This window comes from Aythya fuligula, chromosome 3, assembly GCF_009819795.1.
Source record: "Aythya fuligula isolate bAytFul2 chromosome 3, bAytFul2.pri, whole genome shotgun sequence".
Classification (NCBI taxonomy): domain Eukaryota; kingdom Metazoa; phylum Chordata; class Aves; order Anseriformes; family Anatidae; genus Aythya; species Aythya fuligula.
In genome coordinates, this window is record NC_045561.1 from 69,629,751 (window position 1) to 69,642,738 (window position 12,988).

Here is a 12,988-nt window from a genome sequence, read left to right on the forward strand (position 1 = left end):
CTTCCCTCAGAGTTGGGGACAGTGTTCAGAGAGTGGCTTACATATGTCAGTACAGATCCTACCTTGATAAAAATAGACGTTAATTTACTTGTTCAACCCTCACATTACAGTAACTAGGAAAGCTGAATTAACAGCTTAACAGCTTATCTTCAAAATTCAACAGGGATGATCAACACATCTTATAGATTAGAAGAAATTCTGAGCAAGCAATGGACTTATGGTAAGAACTCAAACATATTGTCCCTTGGGGCATATATTGCAAACAAGCGCATCTTTAAAGGACAAAAAATTGTCCTTAGGCCATACACAGCCTGCTTCTCTTCTTCATTCCAGCCTCTTTGCCTCAGAGGAAACCACGCAGATGGTGATGCATAAATACAATAAACTACCTGAAGATTGGGGTGTTAGAAGGTCCTAAAAGGCGTCATAGTGCTTCAAGTTCAGTATGTAAATATGGGAGTTCTCGTTTTTTTTTATTTTTAAGAAAATCAGTAAGTATCAGCCATCACTATTTAAATAATCATCCCAGAAATGTTCTCTATCCTTTCTCATTTCAAGCTTGAAAAAAAGTAACAGCACTGCAGCTACAGACAAGGAGAGGCTGAGAGCTCTGCTGGGCCCGTTTAGCTCAGAGAAGAGAAGAAAGAGGGGATCTTATCAACGTGTATAAGTATCTGAAGGAAGGGTGTCAAGAGGATGAGGCCAGACTCTTTTTCAGATCTGCCCAGCAACAGAACAAGATGCAACAAACTGAAACCCAGGAAGTTCCAGCTGAATACAAGAAAACACCTCTTTGCTGTGAGGGTGACAGAGCACTGGCACAGGCTGCCCAGGAACGCTGTGAAGTCTCCTTCTCTGGAGATGTTCAAAACTTGCCTGGATGCCATCCTGCGCAACATGCTTAAGGTGCCCTGCTGGGCAGGGGGGTTGGACCAGGTGATCTCCAGAGGTCCCTTCCAACCATTACAAGTCTGCATGTAATTCAGAAAGTTATGTAACATTTCACCTACTTTCTCTAACATAAAGTTAGAGAAAGTTAAGTGCCAGAATCCACAAACACTTCCTCCTCCCTCTATTCCCCCAGCCAGCTGCTGATCATCTTATTTAAGGCAGTCAATTTATCTATTTACAATTATCATATTCTTCTCTGAACACTTGGACCGTGGTCAAGACAAGCTCATTTTACCAAAATGTTTAAATTTCTAATAGCTTCTATAGTTTCTAAATGTAAGAGCAACAAGTCTATAGCAGTTGAACGATGAACTTCTTGCATTTTATAATGAAGTATGCTTTGCCAATGTACCTGATATCCAGGATGACGAAAAAACCTCTTAGCAAATTAGCTAGATACAATGGAGCCAGACATCTTAAGACACATCTCTCCATGAAGACATCCAAGATAATTTATCCTCATAGCCTTCTACTGCTGTCCTCCAAACAACCTTCTATATATGCAATATTTTTAATGCAGGAAAATGAGTTGGGTGTAAGAAATGATCACAAAGTTTTAAAGAAATCAAGGAAAGGCTATCAAGTTTACATACAGACACACAGGACCTGGCAAAAGCTTTTATTAGCATCAGCTGAATGCCGGAATTCTAAAGATTCAAAATCCAGATTAGATGCTTCAGCAGAAAACTTAGGATTCAAAGCTTAAAAACAAAAAAATCCACAATGTTAAAAAAACCTCCTCCAAAATCCTCTTGAAAGTATGAGTGAAAGGATTCATTCTCCCATTTGTGCGTGTCAGTACCTCCTATTTATAGGAAAGAGACTTAAGGAAGCTATTAACACTACTAAAGCAATAAGAAAGACTTGAAGACAGAAAGTTACTGGCTTACTGGCCGCAAGTTTAACAATCAAAACCAAACTGATTTTTCAAGTCCGTGAACAAGGAAGAGTTCCGTACCTATCAGCAAAAGCACTTTGCACACTCATCTCCCTCCCTTCTGAAAAGGTTGTGCAGTCTGTGTGATATCTACACTCCCATAATAGTCAAGTCTGATTACTTTTGCTTTCCATGATCTGTTTTCAAGAAAGTGCTTGACCAATGTGTTACAGAGTTTCTGTATTAGCAAAAAAAACAGTACTCGCAAAAGGCAGATGTTCGTATCTGAAAAACAATATTTAACTTAAAGGCAATCAGATCCGAATAGAAATATGGCATTAGTGATAGTTGGATAGATGACTCTAATCATATTTCTTAAACAAGAGCTTTATACACCTTTGCCTGAAGTTATATACAAAAACTCCTCATGGAGTTTTTTGTGAAAGATCAGAAAGTTAATAGCCAAATAATGGAAAAGAGATCCAGTTGAAAAATCTCAACTATCACTGGTATTTATAAATATTAATTTATTAGAAAAGCAGTCAGTGCACGTCTAAACACCAGATATTAGTCTTCGGTATTAAAGAGATGTACAGAATCTATAAAAAGCTTTGAAAATATGTATTTACATATATAGAAATAAAAGGTGACAAAACTGAAAGAACAATGTTATCCATAACAACAGTCTCAGTACACAAGCCCACTTAGCAACAAATTAAAGAGAACTCAAAAACTTACAAATAGAGCAAGCTACATATACATTTAGTGTTCAGAAATCTATCACTGAAATTGTTCATGCCTTTAAAAGTTCTCTTTAAAATAGTTTAAGACAGTTACAGGAAAATACTTTGAGACCTGCAGTTTCCTTCATTAAGCAAAATGGGAGATGCTTTAAAAGTCATTGAAATTAATCTAAATATGTAACAGTTGCATTAAAAAGCTGTCTGTAACTCCAGTCATAGCTTAAAATACCTTTGTTGTTGTTAACAGACAGTAGCTGTTAGATCTAATAATACTAAGCAACTTTAAGTAAGGAATAATACAGACTGAAATTTCCAAGGATGAGCTTCTTTCTCAGGCTGAGACGTGGGTGCAATGTTCTTCAGACAATCAGGAAAAAAAGTCTTCATTCATGTTAGTGTCTTACAGTCATTCCTTGAAACTCAACTGCTGCCATGCTTCAAACGACAACTTGAATGTGGGTAATTATCACAGAACAACAAATTATATCTAGAGTAACTTCCAGTAAATCAGTGGTCGTAGTATATGGCCAGTCAAAAGAACAAAAAACCTTTTAAACTTATCAGAAGAAAAAATATTAATAATTAGGAATTAATTTGTGTATGTATTCAATATTGATGCAACTGTTATCAGGATACTGACTCCAGAACTGGATATTTTTCAAAAAGGCAGTGGAGGTTTATTTAAATACCAAAAAGAATTAAATGCAGAAATGAAGGAAAGATCATTCTTTAAATTCAGAAAGGAAATAGTAATTCTGGGCTTTTTTCTTCCAACGTTGTTTTTTAAAAATCAAAAAATTGAACAGGTAGGTACAGTCCTCAGGTTAGCATATATGCATGATTTTTTTCTGTACTATTCAGGGCTGCTTATTAAAGCCATCTAGTTGTACAATTTAAAAAATGCTCAGAATGGAGCTGTAGCTCTAATTCCATGCAAACAATACCAATTTGCAGCTTGCATAAAAGTGTCCAATCCTGGAGTCCAAAAAAAAAACCCAACACTTTTCTATTCTCAGTGGTTCACCACTGTCGAATAACCATATGAACCACAGAAATGATGTGCAGCTAGATGCACTTGGGCAGAATCAACCATAACAGTAACAAAGATTCCAACTGATGCACCAGAATCATAGGAATAATTAGATTGGAAGTGCCTTTGGAGACTGAGCTTTGGAATAGAAGCTCCTGTCTAAAATAAAGCTGCCTAAACAAAGCTGAGTTTGCTCAAGGCCTTATACAGTCAAGTTTTGACTGTCTCCAAGGTCAGATTGCTCTCTGGGCAATGGGTTCACATTTTTACCGCTTTCACTCCCCCCACTTACATCCCATCAGAACTCTTCCTGTGGCAACTCAAAACCATCTCTTCTACTTGCCCAACTCCACTGCCAATGGAGGCACGTCTAAGAGGAGTCAGACTCCATCTTCTCTAAAATTCCTTCCTTTAGGTACTAGAAAGCTGCTATTAGATCCATCTTCAGCCCCCTCTTCAGGCTAAACAACACGGTCTCTTTTAATATAATACGCTCCAGCCCCTAGTCACCTTAGCAGCATCTCTGGACTCTCTTCTGTCTGCCAGCATCTCTTTTCTCCATGGGTTGCACGGTGGACACAGCATTCCCACTGCATTTTTGCTAGTGCTGAGCCAAAGGGAATAATTACTTCACCTTCTGTCTATATTCTGCAGGAGGATGATGGCTAAAGCAGCTCACTGTTTAATCTTCATTTCTGCAACAGCATGCTACAGACTAAGTGTATTTTCTATTGACTTGTGCTCTTACAAACACTATGTTTAACTGCTAAAGCTAGAAAGGAGTCCTTTCTAAATGTAGTATTCATTTAATTTCTGTATGGTTTCCAGAAAGGCCTAGGCTCCACATACATATGTAATTCTGATATCTGATGAGCAATTTTAACCAATTTTATAAAAGGTTTTGTGAAGTATGCCTCAACTATGAAGCAGCTTTGTTGATATTTTAAATGCTCCAAAACCATCTGCACTATCTAAAAACATTACGTACAGCTCGTTACTTTCATTTCTCAGATATTTAAAGACCTCACGCTAAATGACTTTTGGCCATCTAATAAACTCATTGTTTTTACTCATACAATAAAAACAGATAATCGAGACCGTCAAGGACTTCAGGGAGACACAGCTAACACATCAGGCTTCTGTTGACAACCACAGTTCAGTGCCAGCCTTTCGAGAACACAATTTGGAGTAGTGATATAGCATCACTAAAACTTAAGATGTTTTCCTTGTTTTCAGTTTTACACATTGCCACCATCCAGTTAAAAAAAAATACACTCGACTTTAGACTTTCAGGTTACTTGCATATTTTGACAGATCATGACATATAATATAAATCCACCACTGAAGAGGGCAAACAAGCTTGTGTGCCCTTTCAGGCTGTCTTCAGACAAGAGTAACTATCAGATACAGAGAGAGAGGAAGTAGGTGACTGCTCTGCTTAACGTGACAAAAGCTAGCTACAGAAATGTGAAAATATTCTTCACATCAGAGAAGTAACAACACTGAACATGAACTTACACATCTAAAGTAGTCACAATTTTGCTGTACAACTGCACAACAGTCATGACTCGAAAAAGTTTCTCCATAGCATGAGTTGCCCAGAAATCTTACGCATCCTCCGAATTCTCATTCAGTTGGCACTTTACTATATAACTCCACAGGAAAGTAGTAAAGATTGTAAAATTTGAAAGTAAACAGCAGTAATAGTAAAATACAGTGGAGTATGAGATGCAGGGTTGACTACTTGGGTCTGTACATTCAGACTAATTCACCCCACCTTGCCTGCATGCACTACAGCACCAGTGTTTACAAGCACAGAACAATCAGGAGAAACTTCCCCATTTACTGGTAGCTGTAAATTCTAGTTACAAAAACAGCAAATTTATAAGCCACATTATAAACCGAGATATGGATTAAATCCAGGAAAAAAAAGGGGGGGGAATCTCCATCCTAATATTACACAGTTAGGTTGGAGATTTAGATCTGATATCAATGTATTTAATGCATATACTCTTATGCTGTATTTTTGCATGAGTTTTCAAAGCAGTGTTCTAAAGTTAAAGACTCAAAGCACATCACATAAGTTTTGCAGGTTTTTTTATTATTTTTGAAAGCTGTATGACAAAGCAGCATTTCATACTTCAGGTTATCTATCAGACCCCAAAAGGCATTTCCTCCCCCTTTTATTTTCCACAAAGGAACCACACCTTGCCACCATTCTTTTCACTTATTAAACATCCTCCCTAAAAAGAAGTTTCACTTTAAGTGCACTATTTCCTCAACACTACCTCCCCTCATTTCTAGGTCATCAATTTATCTGGAAAAAGTTCAGGGGAAGAAAAACAAGAGGGACTACTTTCTTTCCATTATTCAGATGTGAAAAAGCACGCTTCCTACTTAAATTAAGCCTTCCGTGCAGCCTAAAAGCAGGAGATCTCAGTAGGTATTGTGACTTAAATTAAAAAGAAAGCACTGATCATTATTAAACAAAAAATCTTACCCATTTCTGAAACACATCTCACAGACTGTGCAAAAACAGAGCAGAAGGGCTTATTACAGACTTCCCTGAGTTAGTCAAAGGGAAAATCACTCCTGACAATTTTACGTATCTTCAGCCCTCTGCTCCAAATCCAGACAGCCTGAATACTTTACACAGGATACTCAAGAGCAAAGAAGGTATTATATACAAGAAAATGGAATGCCATAATCTCTGTATAGCTCTCTAAACTGCTTTGTTTCCCCCCACATTATTTTTTTTTTCCCTGAAATACAGCTTTTCTTGTTAGGGAACCTTATATTAAAGTGTTTGTCACAAAAACCCATGAGTTTACCAGCAGAAAGTAACTCCGAATGATTTCACACTGTAAAGCAAAAAAACCCTCAACAACTAAAGACAATTCTTTCCCGAAATGAAGTCTGTTTTTTAGAGATGGTCTACTCAGACATTTAGATATACCTTGTGCATCCTTCAGCATACCTCAGGAAATGGCATCCTTTGAAGGGGGGGTGCTACGAAGAAAGCAGGAGGCATTAAAAAAAAAGTTCTACATTACTGACATCTAAGTAAAACAGCATTTTCATGGGTGTTTTTGGGTATTTTGGGTGTGTTAGAATCAGAGTATGGCACCCTTATCTGGGTACATCGTTGGGTTAGTCATTTCTGCTGAAAGGGTAACAAACCAGTAAACACTACAGAACTAATGCTGAAGACTGTCACAAGCCACTATCAGAACAAGCAAAACACATCACCTCCTCCCAGAAATTCCAGGGAAAGCCTGGGATTCATTCTGCCAGTCCAGCCTGACTGAACCCAGCCAGGTTTATTAGCCCTGCTGAGCACCAAAACAGACTTGGGCAGATTTTTCACAGAGCTCTCTGAACACATTTATCCAGTTCTCACCAGCTTGCATAACATGAACACCTTCACCATTTCAGGTATGTCACGCTCCCTTAACTCCAAAATAAGTAGGTATTGACAATAATTCTAAGAAGAAAAAAAAAGATGCAGACCAAGAAAATGTTAATGACCAGCTCAGGAAGGTAATAACTTTTTCAAAAATCCTCTTAACCAACGCTCACATTTTAAAAGCTCAACAGAATTATTTCATCTTTCTTCAGTTAGACAAATCTCTGCAAACATAATAAGGACAGATATTCCTGTTCTGGTAGAGATAAAGGGAAGAAGAAAAAAAGATGGCTTTGTGATTTAAAAACTGGTGGCTTGTTCATTCATTCTCTTGTTAAATTCCTGAAGATTTTCTAAGTACATATTGTTTAATTTAAGTTTCAAATGACCAGTTAGGATGACAAATTTGTTCTGTTACCAGTGCATGTGTATCTTGTATTGAGGTAAAGAACAGCATCGGTACCACCAGTTCCCTACAAAGAGGACAAACATGCATATCAAACCTGACTGGGTCATGCAGCACCAAAAAAAAATAAAATAAAATAAAATAAAAATATTGATAATGTATGACAGTATCACTCTTTGGGAGCGCAAACATTTCTAAACAGGAATGTGATAACCCAGAAAAACATGATTTCTACACCTAAAAAGTACAGGACTTAAATATGAGATTGAGAAAGAAATGAAAGAAAACACAGGCCTCATCCTGTCACTAAGGTGAGAAAAAGATCGCAAATTAAAAGACTAAATATTGCATATTCTGAATGTTTATAGGATTTTTCTCCTTTAATAAGAACAGTTCAATATGGCCATTTAAATTTTGGTAAGCCTACAGTATGAGTAAGCATTACATTCTTTTTCCATAATATTTGCAGTAAAGTAATGACTTCATTATATTTTATAATACATAAAGAAGCCTTAAAAGTGGTCATGAGTTTTTACTGTTTATTTCCTCCACTCATGTATCTGAAATACCAAATCTAGTCTTCACCAGATATAAAGGACGCCTGTGAAAACTTCAGGGTATAGTTGCTTGTCTCTTCACATCTGATGAAAAGCAGCTGTGCTGAACCTAAAAACCTTCCTTTATCAGAACTATTATATGCTGAAGTTATAGACATTAATTCTTTGAACCATGCAAAAAATACAGCTCTCCCTCTAAAACAAGAGGAAATTTCATGTTTGATCCTGAGTCATCACTAGGCCTAGTCTTAATGTTTCAAAGCAGAGAGCCTTTATTCTTCCACCACAAAAGGCAAGAAGAAAAAACCACCCACTTGAAAATCCTCTTTATCCACGATAGAAACAGCCATAACACTATTATAGCAAGAACAGTAGTAACATTTTCCATCAGTTCATCAGACCAAAGAATTTTAACAATTCTTACAAAGGAGCAGAGGACAGTATAGCTCCATACCCTGCTTTATTGCTTCCCCACCACATTCAGGCATCCACAATGCTGATGAAAATTAGGAGAGCACAGATGTACCCATCCCAAAGAAGTGCTCTGGCTATAAAAAAGGTATTTTATGGACAGAAATCAACTAACAACGCTAGAGCAACCTAGTCTAGTGGGAGGTGTCCCTGCCCATGGCATGGGGGTTGGAACTAGATGGTCTTTAAGGTCCCTTCCAGCCCCAACCATTCTGTGATTCTGTGAACTGTAGTTTGAGGAACAAGCAAAACCACAGCACAACCAACAGGCAGAAAAGTATGTTTATATGCCTGATTTCACAGCAGATCAATACAAAACCAGAAACAGTGAGAGGAGGGATATAAGGGGTTTTATGAATACATATCAGCTGTTACCAGCACAAGATTTTTCCTCAAATTCACTATCACAGCCCTTCCCCTATAAGGCATCTATAGGCAACTGAAAAGCTTTTCACGCTACCTGCTCAAGTACTTCCTTCTCCTCAGAGGTATTTCTATCAAATTATACTTGCAATTAGTAGTTACATTTCTCCAAACAAGCAAAAATGTATTTTTCCCCCAAAACGAGTTTAATACTGAAGTAACACGAAGAATGGTTTGAATTGGAAGGGACTTTAAGGATCAGCCAGTTCCAACCCCATAAGTATTACCATAATTCATTAAACTGAAAAAACACTTCCTTTATTTGAGAACTGAAGAAAATTGTTTGAAGTTTGACAGGAAAAAAAAAAGCCTGCAGATGTATTGTTACTTACAAAGCAGTTATCGCAAATGCTACTTTCTTTTCTTTTTTGTGGTCATTCATTCTTGTTTCACAAAGAGCTTTAAAATTATTACATCTCAAACGAAAGCCTATAAAAACATACTGAAAGATACAACGTGCTTAAAAAGAATTTTCTTGGTTTCACAAGCTTTTCTTGTTTCTCTTTTATGAAGAGCTGAGAAATTAAAATTAGCATTTGAAAGTATTCAAAAGATTGTTTAAACTTCACATTTAGGTGTCAGATTCCACAGGTGCGATTTCTCATTAAATACAGTGAAACCTTCCTGAACTCAGCCATGTCAGGCAGCCTCTGTTGGTAACCAAAAATTCTGTTTGCCTAGAACCGAAGACAAACAATCAGCTAAAAGATAGAGCCTAAGATGAGTACAGAAAGAACACGTTACAGACCTGTTCTCTTACCTAATATATTGAGGGTATGCATTAGAGGTTCTATAACTTCTGCGTAAGAAAAAAAAAACCTTAACTCATACCATTTCTTTGTGTAGTCATCTGGTTTTGCCGCCAACATAATTCACTCACACATTAGAGGTCTTGCAGCTTTAATTGTCAAAAACATTAATAAATAGAGCACATGCAGTGCACTCCTGGAAACAGGAATATCAGGACTAAGGGGCAGGGCTTCGTTTCCCAATAAAGCTAATTATTCGTGATATAGAAAACAAAATGATGCTGACACAGCAATTTGCTTCTCTCAAACTAAACTGCTTACAGGACTAACACTATTACAGAACGGTGTTTTCTTTCAAAATTACTGAAAACACAGTTTCAATTGATTTGTAACAATGTAAGTTTTAGGGAAACATCTCCATTTACAAGGATTCTGGCTCCTGGCAGACCAGAACTCCTTTATTTACTGTTAATTCACAGGAGTGGATATATTGTCAGTTTGCTGACTAATAATCCATACAAAACAATCCCTCAAGCAGTCAAAGTAAGTATTTTGAATTGAAGCAGAAAAAACACAAATTTGTATCCAGTAAATTTTGTACATAATCACTGCATCCCCCCTCCAGATCTTACCAGTCAAATATCAAATAAAGATAAACCCTCAATTTATAATTCTCCCCCAATTACGTCAATTAGAAACCAGAGTTTCTAATAAACACTCAGACTTCAAAATTATTACAGGAGTAATAATTCATTACCATTAAAGGCAGTACTGCTTAACAACAAAAAATAAACAGAAAACCCACATATTCATTAAATAAGCACACTAAACCCAAACTCATGTGACATCTCATGCCTCAAGTCTTCTTGCATTCAGAGCTTCTCCTGTTCTGTTTAATTTTCCTTATAAACACATGGGAAGAGTTTAATTTTAACCGTTTTGTATCTCAACACAGTTAAACATGCGTATAGCTTCCATAAGATAAAACTACCAGTAATAATACAACAACTCAGGAGATCAGGAAACCACATTTTCATATGTTACCACCCCTTCCAGCTAGCAGTTTCTGAAATATTTACATAGCTTTTCAACTTACATGCCGCTAAGAACTATGACAAGTACAAACAGACAGGGAAAACAAAAAAAGGTTATGTTTTGCATTACGGTGCCCTCTGTTCAATGGAAGAACATTTTAACATGCTGTTCTGAATTATATCGCTGATTTTTTCCAATTCAATTCTGATCTATGCAAGATCTTTGCAAAAGCAACAGTAATATCAGGAATAAAAAATTAAATTTGGCGTGGGTGGAGGGAGTAAAGTTATTAATCTACTAGGCAAATTTTGAAAGTGTGGGCATTGCCTACCGGTGACAACCTTTAAACATAGAGGAGACAACCCTTTTTTATTTTAGGGGCTAAGATTGTTCAAAGTGAACACCACTTACACCTCAGGTGTCTACCACATAGAGACTACTAGTTGCATGGAAGTGCAGAAAACACTTTGTTTCGTTGCTTCTTTTGTTTTGTTACAACAGAGTCACGACCTAATTCAAGAAAACTGAATATCTCAAGCTACATTTGGATTATCACATTACTGATTTATTTTTTTTTTAGTTTTCAATAAAAGAGCTCTTTACCATGACATTACTTAAACCGGTATCATGACAAAAATTATTAGCATGCTAGTCCTAAATATAATTACTATTTGATGCAGTGTATTACCATTCTGTAACCCCATCCACAGTTGCTTATGATCCTTTTTTTGCATCTCATTGATGACTTGACTTTTGTGCTTTAAAGCATCTGCTTCTTTTATGCAAGCCATAAAATGGGCTTCAATCACATCCTTAGAATGGCAGTGTAGAAGATCCTTTTCTGGAAAATTCTACAAAGAGAAAGATCAAGAGAAATAAATATATCATGGACCTTAGAAGATGAGGAATAAAAGATTATTTTAATCTGGTTTATATTTATACAACAGAAGCACACTGGGATCTTCTACTTATTAAAGATAACATCCATTCTCTCATGGATGAAAAGAAATGTTTTGCAGTGAAAAATGTTCCAAAAAAAACAAAGTTGAACAATTTTCTGTAAAACCAGAAATCACTCTAAATCACTCAACCTCAATTCGATGAATACGTTTAAATACATCAGTGGGTATATTCAGGCCCTTACCTCTCAAATTCAGGAAATGAAGCGTTTTAACGTGCTTTCAAGTGCACGTTCTACTCTCTAGCAATTCCTATAAACTGTCACTGAAAGTTTAACACATTTTTTATGCAGGTCTTCAAAAAAAGTTTCCTCCGATTATCATCCACATACAAGAATTATAGCATATAGGCCATTTACAAATATTTTTCTTCAAAAATGCTGGAAATCCTTGTCAATTCCAGTTTGACCCAATACATGTCTATTGCTACATCATGTGATGTGACTCCATATCCATTTTATTTAGTTACAATTGGTGCACTACAGTCAACATCGCAGATGTTGAATTAGTGTTCCTAAGGCAGCTTTTTTTTTCCCCTCAGTAAATGTTAACTACCTTTCCTAATTCAATTATTAAGAAACTATAGTACTACATCTTGTTCAGGTCCCTTTGGATATTGACTAATATCTTGGTGTAGATATACAGTAGGGTTGTTCTTTCCCTAATTTTTCTTTTATTGACAGTATCAATTGCCATCCTATAATACAAGCATTCAGTAACACAAATTCATCGTCCTTAGTTCTCAAGTGTCTAAAAACCCGTCTTGTTTCATCCCTTCCTTATTCATCCCCTTTTCATAGCTGCTTATGACTGTGCTGAACAGCTCAACCCCCCAAATCAAATCAGAGTGGCATCATTAGTACTCCCCTTTGTAACATGGGCTTGCCACATACTTTTATACTTTATTTCTCATCTGTTATTGCACAAGAGAACCTTTTCTCCTAACCCAGTACAAATTGGCTATTTTGAAAAGTTTTTTCTGAGGCCTATCAAAACCTTTTTGGAAATACATGTAATGGGGCATTTTTCAAAGGCTTTTACAACACAGTTAACAAGTCGCAATACGAGAGATATATTGCTGGAGAAACCCACACCTTCCCTCCTCCACACAAATCAGGAAAAAAAAACACACAAACTGCTTCAGACTGTGGGAACTCAAAATATCTAAGAACTAGTAACAGCTGGCAATATGAAAGCGTTGGGAATGGCCTTACTTGAAGGGAATTCTGAAGGACAAGAACAATAGTTGCCCCTTCATTAGGTTATTGAATAGAGTTAGGAATTAAAGAATGGCATTTCATAATCACAAGATCATTCACATAATCATAAGATTGGAAGGGATCTCCGGAGGCCATCTGGTCCAACCCCCTCCTCAAGCAGG

At 36.7% G+C, this 12,988-nt stretch overlaps 1 protein-coding gene across 2 annotated transcripts in view; it reads right to left on the bottom strand.

The window, feature by feature from the left end:
• Positions 1 to 12,988, bottom strand: part of ATG5 (autophagy related 5) — a 77,006-nt gene that overhangs the window by 47,031 nt on the left and 16,987 nt on the right. For both annotated transcript variants that reach the window (XM_032184661.1, XM_032184662.1), the window contains exon 5: positions 11,337 to 11,499. In XM_032184661.1, coding sequence (XP_032040552.1) covers positions 11,337 to 11,499 — 163 coding nt within the window. The remainder of the gene's footprint in view (positions 1 to 11,336; positions 11,500 to 12,988) is intronic.